Source organism: Kwoniella dejecticola, chromosome 10, assembly GCF_000512565.2.
Source record: "Kwoniella dejecticola CBS 10117 chromosome 10, complete sequence".
In the NCBI taxonomy this organism is placed as follows: Eukaryota; Fungi; Basidiomycota; class Tremellomycetes; order Tremellales; family Cryptococcaceae; genus Kwoniella; species Kwoniella dejecticola.
The window spans coordinates 1,349,387-1,371,976 of record NC_089310.1 but is presented as its reverse complement, the minus strand read 5'-3'; the positions used below and the strand labels follow the sequence as shown (position 1 = coordinate 1,371,976).

The following is a 22,590-nucleotide window of genomic DNA, read 5'->3' as shown; positions in this document are numbered from 1 at the left end:
GAGCATGCAGTGTCGTATAGGGAGTGGAGTGAAGGAGGGATAGGGATCTGTTCGGATGATAATATATGTCTTTGAATATAGGTTGATGCAGTAGGATGTGTCGCAGTCGTTAGGTGTGGAATGCTGTGTGGAGAGATGAGTAGTCTATCATCGAACGATAGTTGAGCGTCCTATCGTCATTTTAGCTTTACCTTGAAAGAATTGGTTAAAATCCAGATCACTTACTCACCCTTTCGGCTTGACCAAGTAAATCTTATCGTCAGCTCCGACCAGAATGCGCGCTAGTTGCCAGTCTATCTTCTCCGAAGGTTATGTTGATGGATGAAAGCGCATGCCAATGGTACGATCAGTACGCGCGTCGTTCCGGCTTGTCTTGTTGATTGAGGCTGTACAAGTGTACGAGATAGCACAATCAAGTGGTCTGAATATAAGATATCTATATTTTTGTATGCATGTGTTTGTGCCGGATCCGCGACGATGCCAAGCGTCAGATCTTTCTTTAGTTCCCAGAGTAGACGGCCTAAATGCCCGTTTCCCAGCTCTGTGCACGGTCGTGCCTGACCGACGAGGTGATTCAACCATATCCAACCGGCGCCCGGTCCCTGAATTAAGCGTAATCCTAGCCAACATCGGCGGCCCCAGAAAATGATCACCGCACAGTTTGGATTCATTAGATTGACCATCCCACTGTTTCTGTATACAGAACATGGCATAACATAGTGTAGTGTCTACAATTGAATCGGCACAGAAGAACCAGTATTAATCATTCTCATCCATCGCACCAGCTACAACAAATTTCCACCTGCTGCTCGATACATGTCAACACCCTTTTTCAATTGTTCAAGCGTCAGGAATCTGTGCAACAAAATTAGCTCTGAGCGCAGCGACTAGTCTGGATCTGGTTCTGGACTTTTTGGGTGCGACAACGTTGAACACAGCATTGGGGTCAGGAGAGGGCGCTCACTCACATAAGGATCGTGCTGCATCAGATTGAATCAGCTTAAAAGCAGTAGGATTTGGATACTCGTTCAGGACACTCACGTTGGTTGTAACCTTGTCCAAGCGGGTACCCAACCCTTGAACATGAACATCGGTCCTTCAGTTGCGAGACTATCGTTCAAGTCAAAACCATCAGATACACTTCGGTTCACTATATGCGCTATTGATTTAGTCTAGCGAGATGCGGTGCTGTCGACTCACGATTGTCGAATAACTCCCAATGTGCTCGATGTACCTTTCCCATGGGCAGTCATGATCCTCGACTTGATCACATCCGCCGGCGAACAGACCGCTGGAGAGTACACAATGAGTGTCAGACAGGCTGTGCTACGATAGTCATCGGGATCTGGCCAGACTCACTGGTCGCGACTGTGCCCTGAGATGACATACTTGATCAGCATCACAGGTAGATCCAGATGAGGAATTCAACATTATGGGCCACTCACCGCTCCAAGGGATGCGAAGAAATGCAGAACCGGACCATCTTCGAGCACTTTAGCGTTCAACAACTCCCGCTTGAACCAGTCGTAGCTGTGCCAATCCATCTCATCAGCCTCGCCTATCCCAACTGACAGCAAACAGCTGTGATCGGTAGAGGAAGCATAGCCCACCTCGCGAGTTGACTCATATTCATCAAAATACTTCTGATAGTATTCGGACCCATTCCCCTCGTCCAACTTCCTAATCCTTCCTCCGATGTCATTCGATAAAACCCTTGTACGGAGTTTCTATAGTTATACCTTTCTAAGCACAACAATTGTGCGGGGCAGAGCAGGTCAGCTCATCTTTCGATTTCGACAGTACCTTCAAATAGGCTTAACTTCTACTGAGTGGAGGAGGAGGACTTCGACGACTCACGCTCGATAGGTTTCGCCTTATCAGCCTGCATCCTCACCATCAACGTCTCGAATGGCGTCCCAACTACCCCAGCTATTCCTCCAGCTATCGAGCCTGCCAAAGCCATCTTCCAAGCTGGCGGCTGGCCTGGTCCTGATAGCACCAGAAACTGGATGGTCAGTAGGAGCAGGAAACGTTGGCAATGATGCGTGAGTAGGGTGTACAGGTAAGGAAGGGAAGGTAGAGAAGTGGGGGCGAGGCGAGGAGAGGAGAGGAGAGGAGATGAGAGGGGAGGGAAGAGAATTGAAGTGGAGGGGGAAAGGGACCGAAGAGCAGGGAAGAGCAGGAGAGGGGAGAAGGGAAAGGAGGGGAGGAATCATACCTGTATGGACTTCTGCTTTTGCCCAATCGTATGCCGCAAATCTCGTCATTGAATAAGTCATTTGCCTAAGCAAGGTCCCAGTCAATCCATCGAGTAATCCTCTTGCCCCTGTATCCCGTGCAACATAACAATGGTCAGCTCCGGAAGGATATTCTGCCTTATCGTTAATGGCGGATGAAGCCCTGATACGGTTGGTGAATGTGCGATTTGACCGACTTACCATTATTATGTATCGTCTTCCTAATTGAACGGATCATACCTTTGTCACCACTTGTCTGGAGTCGGACCTAATACAGTATACTCTTCAGCAAATTGCCCCGGTCCCATTGTTCCCAACAGGGTTGAACAGATGTCGGAATATGCGTACAGTCAGAGAGGATGAGACATACTTTAGTCAAATCCAAAGGATGAGTTATACTAGCCGCTATCGACGCTGCTACACCTACAATATTTGCGAAAGATAATGTCAGCTCAGCCATCCCAACATGATTGACCATTTACTCATCCGAATACATTTGACATTGCTTGAAGTTAGAAGCAGGAGGAAGAAAGCGCTCACCTCCAAGCCAAAAGGGGTACGGCTTGTTGTTTGCAGCTTTGGTCATTGCCGTACTGCTTGACGAGGACGACATCTTGTACTGGTTGAATTGACGGGGGAATCCGATCGATGAGGTCTACAGCAGTTGCACCCAGTCGCACCGTATAACCACCGTGCTGAGTCTGTGGATTATCCCAGACGTGTGAGCTTGGTTCAAGCTCGAAAGCTCATTCGAATTGGTCGGCCATACATACCATACACTCGGTGATAATTGATGATCAAAGCATGAGGTTTGTAGGATTCATCACGATGAGCATCATCTGTGTGCGATTTGCCCCAAAACCACCTGATCCCAACTCTTCATGCACATGATATAACTGTGTGTGTTTGTGGACGATCATTCCCCAAGTCAAATGGTCGGTGCGTCTCGGGACACCGTCTGAGATGATTTTGAATTTCCCACAGTTCAGGTCAGATGCTTCTTTATCTTTACGTAGTCGTACTCCCTCCCGCTTTTATTTTTATTTTTGGTGTGTCACCTACTCAGAAAACGTGCAGCTCCCGACATCGACCGGCTCTTTCCCAGCCCTCTCTCCACAGGAAATCTCTTTCGCCCCCGGAGACGCTGATGGACACAGGCGGCTACAGCGGCGTCCCGCTGCAAAGTGGGTCCACTCACATCCGTCACAAGTTTCCACGGTGAAGCTCGACGACATTAGGAGAAGTAAAACATTGCTACCGAGTTGGACTAGCCGGATAAGGATTTAACCGGAATAACCAAGTCCTAGAGGAAAAGGTTCATTAGACAGTTGTTGTAATTCCATTTCCATTCCGTGATGGTCCTCCACAACATCATATATATAATAATGCTTAGATTGGCTACGAAGCGAGCTGGCTGCATATATTCGCAAAATGTACTCCACCATACTTATGACCCATATCATACGATGCATTCTGCAAGCATCCGCTTAGCGACTGCACGTCCACGACTTAGTCATCATCGGTCATCACGAGGGGCATTGAAAGTCTCGATAGTCCCAACGTACTCGGGGAAGTACCTCCCTCTTTCCCCCTTATTGAAGTTACATCGGTGATCGCGCAACTTCGTATGATCCCTGTCCGGCAGCTGAGCATCCCTGAAGCCATCGCTTGCACCTTGTTCATCACTTCTGGATCGCCAATCAGGCTCTCCGATATTGCTCTGTCGCGGTCGTGGTCGTGGTCGTGAGTAAGATCATTGAGGTGATTGACGTGTTCATACCGGCGTGTTAGCAGTCAGCAGTTTGTCGCCACACCACACATTGGAAGCTACAGCGCTGACCAACGACCACTTAGTCTCACCGACCCCGGGAGGTGAGAAATCGTGAATGAAGGGTAACCTGAATTTTCTCACTCACTTTGCTACACCCTCAACTTCCTTTGTATCCCCCTTCAAAGACCAATCGTCAAATGTGCAGCGACTGCCACCTTCCCGTTGTAAGGTGTCATACATGTAATACTGACTCCCGAGGATAGCGGTCCCAGGATACCTGGATCCAAGTTGTGCCGAAGGGCCGAGAGTACGTCCATAACGATGATGGCCGTATATCACCTTCAGGAATCTACAGTAGGAATGACAAGACAAGGCGAGACAGGAATCGATGAAAGCAGTGGCCAAATGAGTTTAAGATTGTCAGATGTGCTTTGCCTGAAATGACTTACTGGTCGATATCTTCCGCCGTGTAATCGCAGTGCGCGGCACGAGCTCGAAAATGGGCATAATCACTCTCGGCAAGATGTTCGCGAGTTTCACCTTGATACAACCCAATGGACGTTCTAGTCTCTTCTTCGGAAAAATGGCTGAAGTCCCCTTCCTCTAAGCGGCTAAACAGTAATGTCAATGAAGAGTCATGTTTAACAGCAGACCGACTAACTCTTGCACCCTGTACATGAGTTTCGATGTGCGCTTAGCTTTGGTCGCGGCGTCGACAGCCCTGTCTAGCCAAGTTTTCACTTCCGCGCTCAGATCGTCATACTCTTTCGCGGTGTCGCGGCATGCAAATGACCCCGATCCAGAACTTCTAGTCGCAGGCAGTTTTCTTGTTGGAATACTGATACTCACCCCTCCGTTATTGCTGCGACGAGCGATATAATGACTGACTTCGGCACGTTATCGCTGTCGATTAGCAGATATACTGTACTCGTGTGAAGTTGTGTGGGGAGGATAGATTCATACTCACTCTGACTGTGCATCTTCGGCTTGTCTTCCTTGTGCGAACCATTCTGCGATGGTGGGAGGAAACCCAGGAAACCCGTTTGCAGTGCTGTCGACTGCGCCACTCTCTTGCAACGTATAATTGTGAGATGGGTAAGGTTGATCTGGTCAGCGTGGCCTTCGATCTGTCGGTCGCAGTTGACAACTCACCATCTTGGGTTGGATAAAGTCTGTCATCAGATCGATCAGTTGACATAATGGTCAATTGGCGAAACTATTGTACTGTACGTCAGTGGGTAAAAAGGCCAGAATGTCAGAATGTTTTCGCACACAGACTGCTTTATATACATATCTTGTACAGTCATACCCACTACGAGATGAGGTCATGGCCTTCGATCTACCACACCTCCTTTGTGATTCGAAGCTCGGCGCGGCCAGCCCAACCTTTTGCCTGTTCAAGTATCTCTCTTTTGATACTGCCACAGAAAGATGACGCCACACAACGCTTAAAGGCAAGAATAGCGCAGCGTCCATCAGAGCCTCGACCGTTCTTGATCCTGCAATGAGAAAGGATGGGACACCTATCTATCAACCAATAATGTAGGTGTCTCCTTAATCGAAGCGCACAGTCCTGCTACCCTTCAGTTTCGCTTTCAACTGAATTCGTTATCTTAATCTTTCCGATCTCTATGTGAATGACGTTCTTTCTCACTCGAGCCTTAACCACCGCTAATGACATCAGAGTTGAAGTCCATGAACTATTGTTCTCTCGTACATGGCACGCACGCGCCACAGCGATGCTCAGTGGAGCTACTGCCTGGACTCAGATTTCAACGATGTTCAGCCCCGGCTCATACAGTATAGTAGCGAGGTCATGCGGCTCGCGCAAGCACGATGAACAATTTGCAGCTCATAATCATTTTAAGGGCTTCATACGCAGATGTGGATGGGCTAGACGATACGGTACAGTATTAGGGAATGTGGTATGAGTCGAACACCTCGCTAAACCTCAATGTACCACCTTGTGAACAATTTCTCCCAGCTCCACTCTTGGCACCGGAACTTGCTACCCTAGCGTTGTTCATCTCGGGTTCTGATTGACGACTCCATGACTTGGCAATCATTGAGGATTGCGCAATCTGTCTAAGTAATAATCCAGATTGAAACCTCGGCGGGTCTTGTGTAGTCCCATGTCCAACAACACATCAGCGAGACTACCTGGAGCGTAAGTCTCTTGCTGCGATAGCAAAGTCGTGCCATCATCCGCAGGCGTAAGCTCTGCCGAGTCAATGATCTCGGCTGTGATCGCGTACCAAGTCTTCTCTACTCGACGATTTCTGAGAGTTGACATTTGTGCTCTAGTGGGAAGATCGGTCTCGGTGTAGCGCCCCGTCTCGTTACCCCAAATTCTCTTTACAAATTGTTGATACTCGGTCGGATTGGTTACGTACGTGGATTTTTCAAGATCTTCAATCACTCGAAGAGCTACCTCATCAGCCAGCTTCCTAAGGTTCCTGTTTGCCGGGACATCGGAACCACTGATCTTTCCGATGATACTTTGTTTAGCTTGCCGAATCTCGTCTGCATAATGTGCACTACTCCATCTGGATAGATCTTCGGCATTCGAATCTAAATTGGCATTGGTTGGCGCACGGATAGTACTGGCCGAGTCGGATGAGTCGATCGAGTAAACGGTGGAAGCATCAGCATCATCAGACCGATCGGCCATATTGCAGGTATAGAGCTGGTACGAGTGAGGAAAAAGTAACACGTTTGTTGCGGTAGAATGGGATAGCGGGAGTTGTATCGGGGTTTGTAGAAGTGAAGCGAGTGTCGAAAGTACAGGATGCAGATAATCGAACAAATACTTATACCGTGAGGATGGAGAAAGCCCTCTTTATATCTTTACGCCCTGTCATACAAATGGAGGCTCGAGTCGAAGGCTTATGCTTGTCAAACGGCCACCTTTCACGAGTTATCCTTTGGCGGTGTCCTTGAGTTACCATGATGTCACCTATAAGGGTTCAGATCTTAAGAAGGAGAGGTATCTGTATGGCAGACCGGGCGCGAATTTCACCTTTCACATGCTGTCCTTTCATGGTCTCCTAGGATACCATGATGTGACCTGAAAACGTCCAGACCTCGAGGAGTATACTATATGGCTGACCAGGGGAGTACTCGACCTTTCAGAAACCTCTGACATCACCAATACCATGACACATCTCATGCTATACGGCCAGAGCTCCTGTGCCCTTGCCACAATACTTCCTTTGGAAACGTCATGCCGGCTCAGAGTGTGCTATATGAGGCGTTGTCATCTGGAAATGCCAGATGCGAAGCACTTCCAGTGTTCAATGCACAAAGGAAAGGTCAGGCAAATGATGATACGGCCTGGATCAGTTGAGGGTACCAACCATCGGATCACCAATGCGGCGGAACGCCACCTGACGTTTAGCAATCTGCTTTGACCACGCATACTACGAGGGAGAAAGGATGCAGCTATCCTCAGACAGCAGGCCTCGGGATCATATGGGGGAGATAAGCATACTGTGCAATTCCTAAAGCAGATACTATCTTCAAGGATGTAGTGCGGATGAGCCACTTATGCTCGGTGCATCTTCACAAGAGACGCCCAAGTCCCTCCAGCTTGTTTTGGGATCCTAACTTGTAGGTTCGACTTCACGTTCACCTTTGCCCATTATTCCGAGACCCTACACTATCTCTTCTGTGCCTTGCTTTGAGCTGCTCGAGTAGCTCGTTCAAGCCGTCTTCACTGTCTGCCTCTCTCGTCACCCCAAAATCATCGAAAACATCGACCAAGTGCCGGGGCTCGTATACCTGATCCATCTCTTCAACAGATGGATCGTTTGGGGCTATCTTCGTGAATTTACCTAGCGAGCGAGAGCATGACTTCCAATCATCCGGCAAGGTCTTTTCCCTATGGTGAAGCCATTCCCCCCTTGTCGGAAGCCCGAGACGCTCAGAGGCAGAACGCCAAAATTTTCAGCGGTGTGAGCGACTGCAGTCGTGTCTTTCAAGTAGAGCTTTGTATGTCGACTCTTGATCCCCAAACGTAGATGCTTGCAATCTGCCTACCAGCTCTCGAAGGACTCTGCATGTGAGAGTACGAGGGTCGTTGCCCCAGCCCATCGCCTCATTGAAATTGATCCATTCTGAGAGGTCAGTCAGGGCTCTTTGGGTTGTTTCACTGTAGCGAGCTTTACTCCAAACGGATAGCTCCTGAGCACCACCTCCTGGGGCGTCATTTGAACTTAGTTGACTATGCAAGATCGTCGACGCCAAGTCAGAGCCAACAGAGCGGGTGATTGCAGGGCTGAGTTCAGCTGACTGGCGTGTGCTATGAGTAGGTGGATCATCGGTATAGGTTGACAAGGTGAACGACCTATGTTTGGCTCCGACAATGTAGCGACAGTATCTTGAAAGTGAGTCAATGATGTGAAGTACCCGAAGGAGATGGGAAGCAAGGGCAAATCTGGATACGATTGCCAGAGGAGCAATCAGGGCTTCCAAGCCTCCCGCTAATATATCCCAGAAGTATGGCCAGCACCTCGCCGAGTGAAGCTCCTTTGTGAAGAGAATCAAACATAGCTTTCTGCGTATGATATATGGCACCTTCAGGCGGTGAACCTGTCTGTGCAGGACTTTGAAAGGATTAAGAGTAGAAATATACAGTACCTCAATGTTTATCAGGCTCATATGGCCTCATCTTTCATATTTTGTCCGACCATGACGGATCAGCTCCAGAAAGACGGAGAGGTGTTACATACTTGCGATACCAATTCTGTACTGTACAAGATTTATACAACCGATTCAGTGACTTTCTGTCTGGGACTACCGTTCTCCATAGACTTATCCGCTTCGTCCTCTACGACATCGTTTGGCTGGAAATGTAGTCTGTATACGTGTCTATTGTCAGCCGAGAAACCTTTTCTATAAAGCGGATAGAATGGCTTACGGAGTTCTCGGATCAACGGGCGACGCTCTTCCCAAGGCCGCTTTGACCCTCTGTCCGGCGCCAGTACCGAAAACAACTTCCACTTCCTCAAGAGTCATCTAAAGATGCAGTAACAATAGCACGTCAGCTAACAGACAATAATGTCAAGCGAGGCAGGGAAGGAAAGATAAACCCACTCCTTTAGTCTCGGGGTATGTGAAGTAGACCATCAACGTAGCAGCTGTCATACATCCAGCGAAGAAGATCCATACCCATCCGTGCATGTGCCTGTACATCGGTAAAGCAGAGTATTGGGTCGCGAAGCCGACTCCCATCGAGAAGACATTCGAGATGGCATATCCCCGTGCTCGAAGACCAGCCGAGTAAATTTCAGCTGGTAACATGTTGACAACTGTCGAAAGCGTACGAGTTTAGGTGAAGATCAGTCCATGTCAGCATTTGCGATGTGTGGAAGACGTGGGTTGAAGCGAATGTGGCGAAAACAAATACTCACCTGGAGAGAAAAACGTGACCCAAAGGAACCATTGAATCAGATAAACGGTCACGAATCCAGCTCCAGCAGCCTTGTTCTCGATACCCTTGTCGAAGATACCGATAGTGATAGCGCCCTGGATGACCAGCATGACGGCGGCTTGCCCTAACCCAATGAGGTAATTCGTTCGTCGGCCCCAAATATCTAAAAGATATCCTCCAACGATACCACCAACACACCAACTCGCATTTTGGATGCCAGAAATCCCAAATTGAAGGTGGGGATCACTGATTCCTGCAGCGCGATAGATAATCGTATAATAATAAGTGAATATGGAGCCTCCCTTACGTAAGCAGCACAGACATGAGCATAGAAGTCGTTTGAGACGAGTGGAAGACCGAAGGAAGGAGTTTTAAACTCACATTCCATGCCCAAAGGGACTGTGATGAAATCGCCACAAACGATCTGTACCGCGCGGCCTTCGAGTTCCAGAGTGCAGCCCACTTGTCCTGGCCGTGGGCTTGGTCCCAGGAGATGGCTGAGGACGGAGGAAACCGTTTCAGTATGCTTTTTCCCGTCATCCGAACGAACGCTAGACGAACTCACCAGCTCTCATAGCCTCGTATTCGGTTTCCGCCGCTTCCGACAACACCATCTCGCCATTGTACTCGGTGCCGCCGTGCAATCTTCCTAGGACCCTTCTGCATTCTTCTTCTTTGCCTTTCTCAAAGAGGTATCGAGCTGAAGAATCAACAAGAAATAAGCTAAGATTACTGCAAAGACAAGAGAGTGATTTACGTGATTCTGGGACCCATGGGAGAACGCATAGCAGGAGTGTGGCAGGGACGAAAGTCACCCCTAAAGCTGCTCGCCAACCTGCATTGCTTGTCGAGTACGATACGCCATCTACGACCTCAGGATCAGCATCGATATGCAGGTTCTTCACAACCTCGGGATGGGTCACGTCTAGGTTATGCCGAAATGCCTACTCACAAACCAGTCCAGCCTACCGCGTAAAAGGTAGATCAGCTTTCAGCTGTGGTTTTAATAAAATAGTCGAAATCGACTCACAGCAAGTAGACCGAAGAAGTTTCCGGTCATCAACGAGAAAGACGAGACGAAACCTCTATCCTCCTTCGCGGCAATTTCGACGGCATATATCTACGCAGGAACCGATGACGCATTTTAGCCTTGAGGTATCGGAGCCAGAAAGGGATGAGATGATTCTGACATACCTGATATCCAAGTAATAAGAACCCAATACTAACTCCCTCGATAACTCTAGCAGCAATGACCAGATTGAAACTACCGCTATATACCAACAGTGCCGTCGAGAGCTCCATCAATAAGGCTCCGATGAGCATCGTAGGTTTTCGACCCAAATTATCCAAAAAGAACGCTGCGATCAGACCTCCGACCAGTTGGCCTAGAGAATACACTGGTCCGATCCATTGATTCCGATTGCTGAACAGCCAACCGATCAAGAATCAGCGTGAGTCAATTCATTTTCAATCTTTTGAAGGGTAATCATGATTCGGGTTGATGTCCAAGAATGGACGAATAGACTTACTCAGGAATGCCTATAGCCGGATCATACCCCAGATGAATTATCCAAGCGGGCATCTGGATGATGGAAGCAATGACCGACGCTTCGTATGTCCTATATCGTCACAAATCAGATATATCAGGCAAGTCCACTTGTGATTTCTGATGCGTTCGCTCTTATACAGAGTCGTATGATCGATAATCTAACTCACCATCCATCTCCTGATAGACTCAGACCTAGTAAGATCACATATCGATACACCTTATTCTTATCCCAATGCCTCAAATTATCTGACCAGCCCATCTTGGCGCGTTTCTTACTGATCAAGTCCGCTCTCGCTACTGCACTGAACGAGTTTATGTGATCCCTATCTGTCCGGGGTTCCCCTGATAACGATAAGAGAGGGATATAGTCTGAATTATCTGCGGTCGGGTGCTCGGCTCGATAAAGTCGGGTAGGATTAAGACTAAACACTTTGAGAGGTGTTTGAAATACTGTGTGTTATTAAGCTGAAGCAAAGATTTCGGAAACACAGGTACTTTTTATATACAGAGCGCTGACAATCTTGCTTGCTAGCTAATGTTTATGTCGTCTTATGATGCACAGAGAAGCAAGTACGAAGCCGGCCCCAGTTAGGTATGTTTCTGTATCAACAGACTACAAACAACGGTAAGGTAATCACAAGCACGATAGTCAGACACAGACACATGATCCCGAAGAAGGGGAACAGGCGAGATAGCGTGAACCGATCATAAGATAGGACATGGCATGACATAACACGACGATCGGTGATGCTTCAGTCCGTCCGTGAGAGCGTGAGAGCTGTTGTTGCCTGTGCTGCTTCTGGTATCCCGAACAACGTACGGCAGATGCAACGCGCAAGGCCCCATGAGTAAGATCGCTCTAACCCGAAGAACAGCTACCTCTAATGACGCTTAAGACATGTTTATTTTACGTCATGTGATGATGATTCCAGCTAATAACGGCATTGTTATACGGGGTGATGGTTGTAGATCTCGGTTTTACCATATCAAGCTTTCCCAGAGAGCGTATCTAGTACAGGGCAGCTGTGAGTGACGTTAAAGTAATTACTGATTGCAGATGGTCAGTATTGAATTTTTATCGATAAATCGCTTACATCGGATTGGGCCTCACGATCGATCGGACATGCTTGTGCTGGCTGCACTCGTATCAGATACCCAGCACGTGTTGGTTCGCTTATATCCGCTCTTGATTGACTTTCAGATGATACGAATTGACTTTCACACTACAAGAGTTGACTTTCAAGCTACAAGAGACGAATCTGACGTTACAGACAGGAGACTTTGGAATTACAATAATTGATTTTGACTTTGACTAGAATTTGACGAAATCCGACTCTGATCATACAAAAGTTGACTTCAGCTGTGCGGGCGTTGACCGTAGACTTTGAGAATTTTATCTTGACCATACGACCAAACGACCATACAACGTTTGACTTTGACAGCATACGAGGTGACTTTCACCATATAGTAAAGTATACGGGCTGACGTTGACTGATCGAGTGTTATTTTCTCATCCGCTCCCGCGAAAGATTCAAAGAATCTTTGCACCAAAGATAGGTACCTACACCATCTGACATGGAACGATGCATAGACATCACCAACCCCAAATGCTCTCAAAGACTCGATGGAGTATATACATATACATATACATATACATATACATGCTTTGACTCAAAAGACCCAAATGAACATGATGATATCTCAATATTACCGCTAGAATAACATATTAAACAGAAACTGCGATAAATTCAAGTCAAAGTCGATCAACTACGCTCAACGCTAAAACCCTCCATTCCTGATCTCTTCTGGAATGTCCACCTGTCCATATGCACCAGTCGAAATCATCAACTGGCTCCAAGTACCCCTTCACCGCCCCACATCTTTTATACCCTAGTACCTCTTAACGGTCCTTCGCCTTTTCAGAGCAGGTTCAGCCTCTACACTCTGACTTCGTTCCCTTTGAGAAGGAATCACCCCGTCCAGATTAAGATCGAGCTCCATGTCCAAGTCGTGTCCGTTTCCGTCTTCATCGGCTGGAAGATCCAAAGAGATCGACGTATCTTGTGGTTGAGGTGGTGGAGATGGGTTCAAATCGTCCAGATCGCCTTCATCGTTAACACCAGGAGAAGCTTCTCTAGCTCGTTTCTTGTTTCTTGTAGGCGTACTAATTCCATCTTCTTCTTCATCATCGTTTCCCCCATCTGTCGCGGGCGACAGTGGACTCGAAGCTCTATGTCCGTTGGCATCCCCATTGCTCTTGGACAAAGCATTGGCTTTACCTCTTTTCCTACTCGGCGTCTGCTCGACCTCTTCCGCCTCTTCATTCTCCTCCAGATCCGTATCTTCAGCTTGGACCACCTTCTTGTTCGCCAGGCTCTTCACGTTTGGATCTTTGCTCGCTATACTTATCAACCTCTTCTCGAAGGCCCTGTAAGGATCCCATCCTTTATTGACTGTGACTTCCACTCCAACAGACCCGATAGCATCGTCCAAGTGAGTTTTGATCTTTACAGCGTCTTGCGCCGCTATCGGTTGAAGCAGAAGGATGAGCACTTTGAAGAAGCTCAAAGCTGCGAATCGCTTGCTCTGCAGCCTAGACTTTTGCTCTTTGCTTTTCGTTGCAACTTCTTGCTTGACATAGTTGCTCACACGTCTAGCGATGTAGTCGAGCGCTTCGAGGTGGAAATCGCATACGTCCGAAGGGTGGAGTTGACGAAGCACTGCGAAGTGATTACCGTGGATAGTAAATGCCGTTGAGATCAGTCGAGCGAGCGCGATAGGAGCGACGGGATCTTGAGAATCGGAATCGAGGAATAAGTCGAATGACTTCCGAAAACGCATATCAGCTTCACCTCAGTCGACAAGAAACATGGGCGACATTGCTCGACCAGGCTCACCTGTTGTAAAGCACTTCCTGCGACGTGTTGAACGGTCTCACTTTCCTTGTTATATATACCTTCATCCCGCAAGGCATCGACAAGCTTCTTCACGATCGCGTCGTAGGTAGGTCCGAGTCTGCCGAAATGTGCCAGGGGTTCCTTCGCGTGTTCAATTTCCAAGACTCCTTTCCTGATAGCAGCAACCATGATCGAGGTGAGTTGAAGGAAGGTGAGATCTTCAGGGATTGCACTCGCTGTAACATGCACTGTCAGAATATTTGTGGATTTGTGCAGCCGACTCACCTTCATCACCATGAGCTTCGATAAACGCCTCCCTCTCGGCCGCATATTTCTCCACTGCAGCTACGAATGCCCCGCCCAATCGATGTTGAGTCTCATCTTCGACCGTCATCGGGGCAGCTTTCGCAGCTTGGGATAGGTCCTCGCTTTTTGGCGGATTGGCGAAAAGCAGATGAATGGTAAGATAAGATATGAAAGCCTGCTCAATCTCAGGGTGGTCAGCCAAGTCAAACAAGATGACTCTGGTTTATCAGCTCAGCTTACCTGTCTTCTGACATGATCGAGAGTATTCGTGTTATCCCCAAGCGTGAGCTCCTGAAAAATCTCAGCAGCCTTATCCCTCTTCTCTTTGAGCGTGTCCACCTTGCCATCATCTTTAGAATCTACCTCCGTGAACTTTCGGAAGGCCCAAGTGATGTGGTAGAGCACGATTTGAACAGCTAATTCGATCATCTGCGCGTCGTGGAGAAGTAGGTGTGAGCTTGAACGCAAATGCTCTGGTGAGACGGGAGCAATGACATACCTTTGACTCCTCTTTGTACCCAAATCTGCCCCTATCAGCGAGAGCGCAGATGATGTTCCAAGCACTAGACTGGTTCTCTTCGTCTTCCATAATTTCCGAAATATCTCTGCTCTTCTCCATAAAGAGTATTCTCAAGAGGATAGCTTCCAATTTGGCTATATTTTCTTCTTCCGGCATCATCAATGCTACATCCTCTGCACCTATCTCATCTCTCAAAGAAGCGAATAGGCTTTCTTGCATCTCGGTCAACTTGGTGTCATTCGTAGCAGACATTGATGTATTGGTGGACAAATGATTGATAGCCCTGATAGCTGATTCAAGGACTGCAGATTCGGTGTGATGGAGGAATTGCTTAGTCACGTCGTCCCAGAGTGTTTCGTATGCCTAGCAGAATCCCATCAACCTGAGATACAGTACTGACTGACCGAACAGCAATAACTCACCTTGGTCTGCCTGAGATCAAGGTATAGCCCCAGGTTAATGTGCTCCAGCATGGATAAGATTCCGCCTATACGGCTGACATCCGTTTGATGCTTAGCGAACAGACGTGGTAAGATCTGCATAAGCTTCTTCGATCGGTCTTCGCGTTCTTCTTGGTCCTATTCACCGCACTATCAGCTATTGACCAGCAATCTGACTGATCGAACGGCTCACCTGATCTTCGCGCTGAATGAGTGCGATCAGGAATTGTAGCATGAATGTTTCCTCGTCTTCGTTTAACAGCCACATATCTTGATCAGATGTCGAATGATCGAGGAGAAGATAGTCAGTCAGACCTTGCCAATCTTGCCACAATTCGTAGCTCGAACAAATACTCTCCACCGCGGCATTGGCTCTAGTGAGGACATTTGTGCTCGTTGAGGGTAAGATGGCTTGTTGGCTTGATGAAGAAGGCTCGACATTCGGATCATCGAGTGAATGAGAGGTTTCCACCAGTAATGTGGCTAGGGATTTCCATTCCAGGTTGGCAGCCATCTCCTCCTCCGAGATTTTGCCCGCTCTTTTCTTCTTAGCCACTCTGGCCCCGGACCAGTCAGTCTTGAGTTGCTCTTTCTGCTCCTCCCATAGGTTGATCGTAAAGCCTCCTACAGCCTTTCGGACCCTCGGATCTTGATCGAATATCAATCTTGCGACTTTGCTTCGATCAGACTCGTCTTCGTCTGCAAGAATACCGGTTTTGTCGATCAATGTAATGACGTGTATGGCAGTAACTCGGACAGTGTGGTCCACGTCTCGCAGCGCCATCTCTATCAGACGTGGAACCAGTCGCAGAGTCACTGTACGAGCATTGTTGATGAAAGAGTCCTTGGAGTACAAATTGGAAAGTGCTCTAACAGTTTCCAGACGAGCATGGGCGAACTTATCAGATTTACGATCAGCTATGAACTCGTATACTTGATATTCTGCCAAGATGCTTACGGTATCATTGCATCCTTTGGTGAAGTAGGTGAGGTATGAAGTAGCGACATAGTATTCAGGGTACTTCTTCGTCCATACACCAAGTTCTCTGAGGCAGTCCGCTCGTATAGCGGGATCTGCATCTCTGACTCGGTGAACGAACATCCTGTGGTGCCGTGTCAAGTCAGTTGATATAATCAGGGAACAGTAAATTCCATGTGGCTGTGACTTACGCATCAAAGATCTCGGTGAAGAATTCCTGAAGTCTCACTTTCCTCGTCTCAGCTTCCTTGACCTTCTCTTCAAGCTCCTTCAATCTTTTTTGAGCCGCATTCGACGTTCCTCCTTTCTTGATCTCCGCTTCCCGTTGCCTCTGCTTCAAGCTCAGATCTTTACTAACACTACTGGCTACGTCACAAAGCGACGAGTTGATCTTGAGGGCCATATATGTCGAGGTGTGCCTGATCGGTCTTAACGGGGACGTAGACATACAATTCAGCCAGTTCAGGACCAGTGGTATCAGCAAGTTGGAGTGTGAGTCCTTGTTGTTTCCATCATCGAATATGATTGATGACAAGGACAGGGATTCGATAAGATTGTGAAGGAAATAGTCGATATTTTTGCGGAAGGCGTTGAATTGCTTGCCTCGGGAGGTCAAGGGATAAGTGGCTGATGCGACCTGCGGTATCATGACGTGATAAATGACAAGTCCGGCTGTATAATTATAGCGAGCTTGTATAGAAGCATTGGCTTACCCGAACACTTTCATCCTGAATACGTTCTACAGCATCTTGTATACCATCTTGATCCGTAGCTTCTGCTTGCTCGATGTCGAGGTTGATTCCACAACATCTGATGATCAAGGTGATAAGCTCATGTATCGATACTTGCTCGGACACATCATCTCCGGCTGCTTGTTGGAAGGTTTCGACCCATTCGTCAATGAGTGGTTGCAGAGCGATGTCAGGGGCAAGGAGGGCAGCTGGAAGGACAATGTCGTCAGTCAGTGTATGTCAGCAAGGTGATGATTGAGGCGTCAGAAAGTCAAGCTCACTGAAAAGAGGTGAATCATTCTTGACAGCTTCTCCGTCAGCATTCCCGTCGCCGTTGGTATTTGCAGCACTCTTTCTCCTCGGCTTCTTGGCTGTGCCATTGGCTTTGCTCTTCTTCTTCCCACTTGTATCACCACCCGTTGACTTCCTTTTCTTTCCCTTCACGGGCGTTGCTTCATGGTCGTCATCGTCTTCAGCTTCTTCCTCTGTCAGGTCGGAGTCCTGCGGCGCTGTGTCAGCGCTTTGTTTTGAATGTCCAAGGAGGAAGGAATGGAAGGCACTTAGACTTACTTCATCATCTGCTTCAATCTGCTTCTTTTTTCCTTTTCGGGCACCTGTGGAAATATCAGCTTAAAGTCCATCATTAGTCGTGGGTCTTGCTGTAGCTGACCTGGTACATGAGGAACCTCGAACTTCTCCACCTGTTTTCTAACTCTACCACCTCTTCGAGGCTCTTCCTCTTCCTGTTGTTCGGGTGGAGGTGATGAGAGAGACATATCGCTGACTTTGCTAGACACTCAGCTATCGAGCTGCTCTGTACTGCAGGCTGGCCTTCCTCTTTGCCGCCTGAAATGTGATGAGGTGTTGAGGTGGTAAGGAGGGATACAGCGGATGAATATATGTATGTATGATTGATGAGAGAATGATGGATGATATTATGAAGAAGGAAAGACAATACGCGTGTGATCGTTCTCATTCTCTATTTCTCCCTTTTAGCGTGGTTGACTGGATTCAGACGCGTCTCGGACATTACTTTTGAGTTTAACTTATAAATCACCCCCTTTTAAGATGACTTGTATGTGCTCTCGGTTGAAAGAAAGGAAAGGACCCATTGATTTCGATTCACTCGCTTGAAATGTATCTCTCGCTTCAACAAGCTACCCAATCAATCGATATGTGTATATAGAATAAACCCCAAGTCACGTTTGCCTGCATGCTATTCCCTCCTGATACTCAGAAATACCTCGATGCCCCGAGCAGCCGTCGGTAGATCTCGACAACAGAAACAATATTCACCAAAACCACCTCGAAGATCATCACGTCAAGCCCATCGTCAAAGTGAAAGCCAAAGCCAAAGTCAAAGCCAATCACAGGATGGTACAGGCAAGGAGGCATCATGGCTCCGATCTCAGCCAACCCAAACTCCAGCTCAGAGTCAAATCGAACCCTCGAACTCGTTCTTATCGATTTCCACAGCTTCTCTGCCTCCAAGGTACAGCATAAACGTCGCTTTACCTAAAAATGCCAAATTATCGTCGAACGATGAGAGGGAATATCAGGTTAAAGGAGAGGAAGTGTTATTTGATGCATGGCTTAGATCCTCAGATCAGATCGGTCTGATCTCCAATTTGAGAAAGAGGACCAATCGAAGCGTATATCTACCGAATCAACGAGATGTCACGAAAACGTGTACGAAGAATGAGGATAAGCGTAATTTGGATGAACGGGTTTTGTGGTATAGCGCCGGAATGCAATTCCCTTGCGTATGTAAGCTGGTCCTAATCTGCAACTTGGCGCAAGATTAAGCAAGAGGAGGTCTAAGCTGACACATTTGGATAGGTTCGTTGGTTCCGCTGAAAAACGCATATACACATCGTACCCCACCGCCTGCCTCATCTTCGCTATACCCACTCTCTTCGGTGGAAGAGCATATCGCTGAAGAGGCTGAGGAATTGCCTGGCTGGTATGGAGAAGACGAAATGATAGACCTCGATCCGTCAATGGATGTCATACCTGAGTTCGAAGTTACCTGGAACCTTGATCGACCATCAAGCCGATTGAGTAATCCGGAAACGGTCATCGAGCTGTCTCAAAAGAAAGATCTCGAGGTGGAGCGACATAGAAGTCGTCTAAGGAAAGGCAAATTCAAGGCTGTCGAGGAACATATCCTGTCTCCGCAATTCGAAAAGTCAAACAAAGCATCGCCGGGAGAGCCAATCCCGAGGAACGACACTCGTTTGGACGTCATCATCCCTCCTTCCGAGGAAGTAGTCAACGTCAGTGGGAGGGCGCTAGTTGATTGGCAAGAAGAGGCCAAACGGCGTAAAGCGCACTGGCGGAGGCTTATCAAGGATGACGAGGGCTATGGCAAAATGTGGAATATTTTACCGTTGGTAAGCATCCACCCATATCTTACACTCTCGATACCAGAGCCCTCCTGAACTAATGCGCGAGGCACATTTGCTAATCTGATTTGAATGATCAAACCACATAGCCATACTCCCATCCGTCAAAATACCTCCCTCCACCTCGAAAAAGGATCAAAACAACCATACCATCCTATCAACTTCCCCGAACATATTCTTCATTACCTCATCCATTCCATCCGGACTTACCTCGCTATATCCAGCAGAACCCATCAGCAAGGGTTTATTGGCTGATACCTATCCACGGTCCAGTCTTTATTCCCACGCTTAACCATCCTCTCACCGCCAACATATATGAAGGTCAAGTAATCCCTTCAACAGCTTCGTTCGCACTCAGCGATTCTTCTCCCCGCTTCCTCGACATCGAGCGTAATCAACGAGAAAAGTCTAAATCAAAATCAACCCCTTCACCGATCGAATGGACATCCTCTACTCTCCTCTCATTCCTCCGAAACTTCTTACATCCCCTCTACATGGATGCAGAACGACCCTTCGGAGTATTGGGATACGCTTTCTCAGGTCCGAAACCTGATCCATTCATCGACTTGCCTGCTCCCCGTCCCCTTATCGATCATGCCAGATATGGTCGTCTCATCAGTGACGATAAGCTGGATAAGTCTGAGAATATGACGAGAGGAGTAGATGGAGATGTGAGACCGCCGCCGGTCAGACCTGAAGCAGGCGATCATCTCCGGATATACGTCAATGCGAAATATGCATTAGGTTTGAGAACTTGGTTACACAATATCAAAATACCGAGACCAGAAGCGAAACCGCTCAACCAAAACAACGATATTCGCCCTCAAGAGGCAGGAGAGAATGGTGCTGGGAATGACAATGGGAATGAGGAACACGACGGGCAAGGAGAAGAATCAGTGCCCAATAGAATACTGTATAAGACCAGATTGACTCTTGTTGGAGAACGAGGAGAAGTCTTGATTGTTGCTTGATGCTTGATGCTTGTTTGATGTCATATTTATAGTTTTTTTCAGGTTCGAGTGTTCGAGTGGAGTGGATCTGGGGGGGTGGGGGGATTGAAGCCGACCCCGACCAGTAGTGATTATATCTTGTATCCTGTATCTTGGATCTTGTATCTTGGATCTTGGATCTAGGTCTTTGGATCCTCGACCCTGGATCCTGGACATACCTTATTGCTTGAGTTGTATAATCTGCTGTACTCACTCGTGCTTGCGATATTTTTCATTCTACGTTGTCCTGTTGTAACCTATGCCTCATACTCAATGCAGAATGCGCAACGCACATCGCACAATTCACATTGCACTGCGCGCAACATGGATGATCGGTCAGGTCTGAAGCCGAAGGAGGCCTGTTTGTGTAGTAGGGATCGTTCACCTTCAGGGATCAAGATCCAGTACATCATAAAATCATCTAGAGTGAGTGGAAACTCAATGTTGATTTTCGTCTTGGCCCATCGCACGATACAGGACATGGGGTGCATAAGTGCATACATGGCGCTCGTAGGATTACTATTCGATTGGATCGAGAGTTGAGGGGGATGAATTGAGGTCAGATGAAGTGATTGGATTGGTTGTGGTATTGATATTGGTATGATGATGCGTTACAGGACAGATGCTGGTGAATGTAAAATAAAGGAACGGAAATGAAATGAAATAAAATGGACCGATGGAGTGAGATGACATGGAATGAAATGAAAATAAGAGTACTCGTACAAGAGAAATACAAATGACAAAAGGCGACTTTGAACTTGCCTTACTATTTTCGGAAGCTGCGTCACTCCAAATGAACAACTTCGACAACATCAATCGGACCACGGAATGCCTCAAAACCCCTCTCAAGAGTATCCTAGTTACCAATTTTGCAAACCCACAATCTACGCCTCCACCTCATATCGGACTGGCAAGAAGCCAATTGGATCGGACAAGGACTTGGTTGAGGTCGAATTTTGGGTTGCAAGACAGATAAGATAGGACAATGGGAATTTCGTTTAAGCTGTGACGGCTTGGACGGGCGCGCTGGTGGATGGTTCAATGTCGATTTCGTCAGGATTATCGATCCAAGATTGTTCGACGGTTTGCTGAGGACGATCCAAGCGTCAGAGAACTAGTTCAATGCCACCGAGCCTGAGGACTGCGTAAGGCCCTAAGGTCAAGATGGATGATGGAACGGAGGGATGGAGGTCGTGCATATGCATCAGCATACTCACCTTGACTCTTCGTTCGTATTCTTTGGAATTCTCCTTGAATAGCTGAGCAGCATCTACGTTTGCCGGGCTACCATGGACATGAAAACGTCGATGTCAGTCATGTCTTTCCTCGTTCCTGTTGATTGCTCAGCCGCATGTATTTTCATAGCGGTTCGTTCAATTCTTCTCCCAAAGTATGCCCACAGCTCCAACCACGATCGAATCTCTTCAATGCGTTTTGCAAGGTTCGTCCACATGCGAGTACACGTAAGGAATGGACGCAGGCGCAACTCACGAAGCCGGATTCGGATCATTCAGTAGACTTTGCACACTAGTCAATATCGCAGCTACATCGTATGTCGGACTCCAACGGTTTTGCAAGATATCCAAACACAGTTCTCCGTTGGCGTATATGTTCGGATGGAACATCTTGGAGACGAATCGGACGGTAGGTGGTTTGTTAGGGTACGAGTCTGAGAAAGTCAGAGTTAGGCGGAATGAGCCGTCTTCGAACGGTGTGTCGGCTGCATTGAGTGATCGTCCAAGCATTGAGTGGAACGGGGATGATCGGTGAGTGATAGAGCAGAATGGAATTTCGAGGGATGTGATTTGAGAGATGTGATTTGTAATTGAGCGAGAAGGACGGAGAATGACAAATCAGATCAGCCTTGTCCGTACAGTCGGCATCGGTGACAGCGGGACAGCGGAACAAGAGCTCTGAGGTGAAGATAAGGAGTAAGGAGACTCACGAGGTCCAAAGATGACTGCGTTCCATATCATTATATTATCCGGATTCGGACTGCCCGAAATACCTATAGGCGGGTCGGATGCCAGTCGCTTGAAATCTCGGATCAAACGTCGTTTCGCTGCTGTGGACTAAAAAGATGATCGAGCAATCACAAGTCAAATAAAGTATCAGCTTACCGACCCAAGCTATATAGTGTGAGCTCACCATGATGCTATGTTGATGTTATACCAAAACAGGGATGAAGGAGAAGCAGGGTTGTTAGGAGTGTCTTGGCTTGAAGCGGGGCGAATTGCAGAGTGCGATTCGGTGGGAGAAAGGAAGCTAAGAGACCTGCTCTGGATGATCTGGTGGGTATCAGGTATCTCGATAAGGAGTATAGTTGTAATCGTTA

The 22,590-nt window shown here is 47.7% G+C and overlaps 7 protein-coding genes across 7 annotated transcripts; 1 reads left to right on the top strand and 6 right to left on the bottom strand.

The window, feature by feature from the left end:
* Nucleotides 1-785: 785 nt before the first annotated feature.
* I303_108041 (uncharacterized protein) lies at nt 786-2,850 on the bottom strand (the record flags this gene model as incomplete). Its single annotated transcript, XM_018411292.1, has 12 exons — nt 786-855; nt 969-980; nt 1,042-1,110; nt 1,201-1,291; nt 1,360-1,375; nt 1,446-1,530; nt 1,611-1,743; nt 1,858-1,989; nt 2,219-2,326; nt 2,439-2,505; nt 2,608-2,660; nt 2,778-2,850. The coding sequence occupies 12 exons, from the start codon at nt 2,848-2,850 to the stop codon at nt 786-788; spliced, it is 909 nt and encodes a 302-aa protein (XP_018259960.1).
* A 903-nt stretch (nt 2,851-3,753) lies between these two features.
* Nucleotides 3,754-5,163, bottom strand: I303_108040 (uncharacterized protein; the record flags this gene model as incomplete). Its single annotated transcript, XM_018411291.1, has 7 exons — nt 3,754-3,957; nt 4,018-4,072; nt 4,154-4,357; nt 4,458-4,619; nt 4,670-4,772; nt 4,976-5,066; nt 5,161-5,163. 7 exons carry the CDS (start codon nt 5,161-5,163, stop codon nt 3,754-3,756), a joined length of 822 nt encoding a protein of 273 aa, XP_018259959.1.
* Nucleotides 5,164-6,070: 907 nt separating this feature from the next.
* Nucleotides 6,071-6,679, bottom strand: I303_108039 (uncharacterized protein; the record flags this gene model as incomplete). The annotated part of the gene is made up of 1 exon (XM_018411290.1): nt 6,071-6,679. One exon carries the CDS (start codon nt 6,677-6,679, stop codon nt 6,071-6,073), a length of 609 nt encoding a protein of 202 aa, XP_018259958.1.
* A 2,089-nt stretch (nt 6,680-8,768) lies between these two features.
* I303_108038 (uncharacterized protein) lies at nt 8,769-11,247 on the bottom strand (the record flags this gene model as incomplete). Its single annotated transcript, XM_018411289.1, has 12 exons — nt 8,769-8,865; nt 8,927-9,024; nt 9,103-9,317; nt 9,420-9,741; nt 9,821-9,936; nt 10,005-10,139; nt 10,197-10,304; nt 10,392-10,404; nt 10,470-10,559; nt 10,634-10,862; nt 10,969-11,058; nt 11,156-11,247. 12 exons carry the CDS (start codon nt 11,245-11,247, stop codon nt 8,769-8,771), a joined length of 1,605 nt encoding a protein of 534 aa, XP_018259957.1.
* Nucleotides 11,248-12,878: 1,631 nt separating this feature from the next.
* Nucleotides 12,879-17,637, bottom strand: I303_108037 (uncharacterized protein; the record flags this gene model as incomplete). Its single annotated transcript, XM_065969745.1, has 13 exons — nt 12,879-13,814; nt 13,886-14,121; nt 14,171-14,366; nt 14,432-14,620; nt 14,691-15,074; nt 15,134-15,289; nt 15,345-16,049; nt 16,110-16,254; nt 16,322-16,767; nt 16,844-17,070; nt 17,143-17,362; nt 17,432-17,475; nt 17,532-17,637. The coding sequence occupies 13 exons, from the start codon at nt 17,635-17,637 to the stop codon at nt 12,879-12,881; spliced, it is 3,990 nt and encodes a 1,329-aa protein (XP_065825817.1).
* A 471-nt stretch (nt 17,638-18,108) lies between these two features.
* On the top strand, nt 18,109-20,237 carry I303_108036 (uncharacterized protein; the record flags this gene model as incomplete). Its single annotated transcript, XM_065969744.1, has 3 exons — nt 18,109-18,628; nt 18,701-19,254; nt 19,356-20,237. The coding sequence occupies 3 exons, from the start codon at nt 18,109-18,111 to the stop codon at nt 20,235-20,237; spliced, it is 1,956 nt and encodes a 651-aa protein (XP_065825816.1).
* Nucleotides 20,238-21,253: 1,016 nt separating this feature from the next.
* Nucleotides 21,254-22,406, bottom strand: I303_108035 (ubiquitin-conjugating enzyme E2 2; the record flags this gene model as incomplete). The annotated part of the gene is made up of 5 exons (XM_065969743.1): nt 21,254-21,343; nt 21,473-21,539; nt 21,747-21,975; nt 22,201-22,320; nt 22,376-22,406. The coding sequence occupies 5 exons, from the start codon at nt 22,404-22,406 to the stop codon at nt 21,254-21,256; spliced, it is 537 nt and encodes a 178-aa protein (XP_065825815.1).
* Between the last annotated feature and the right edge of the window lie 184 nt (nt 22,407-22,590).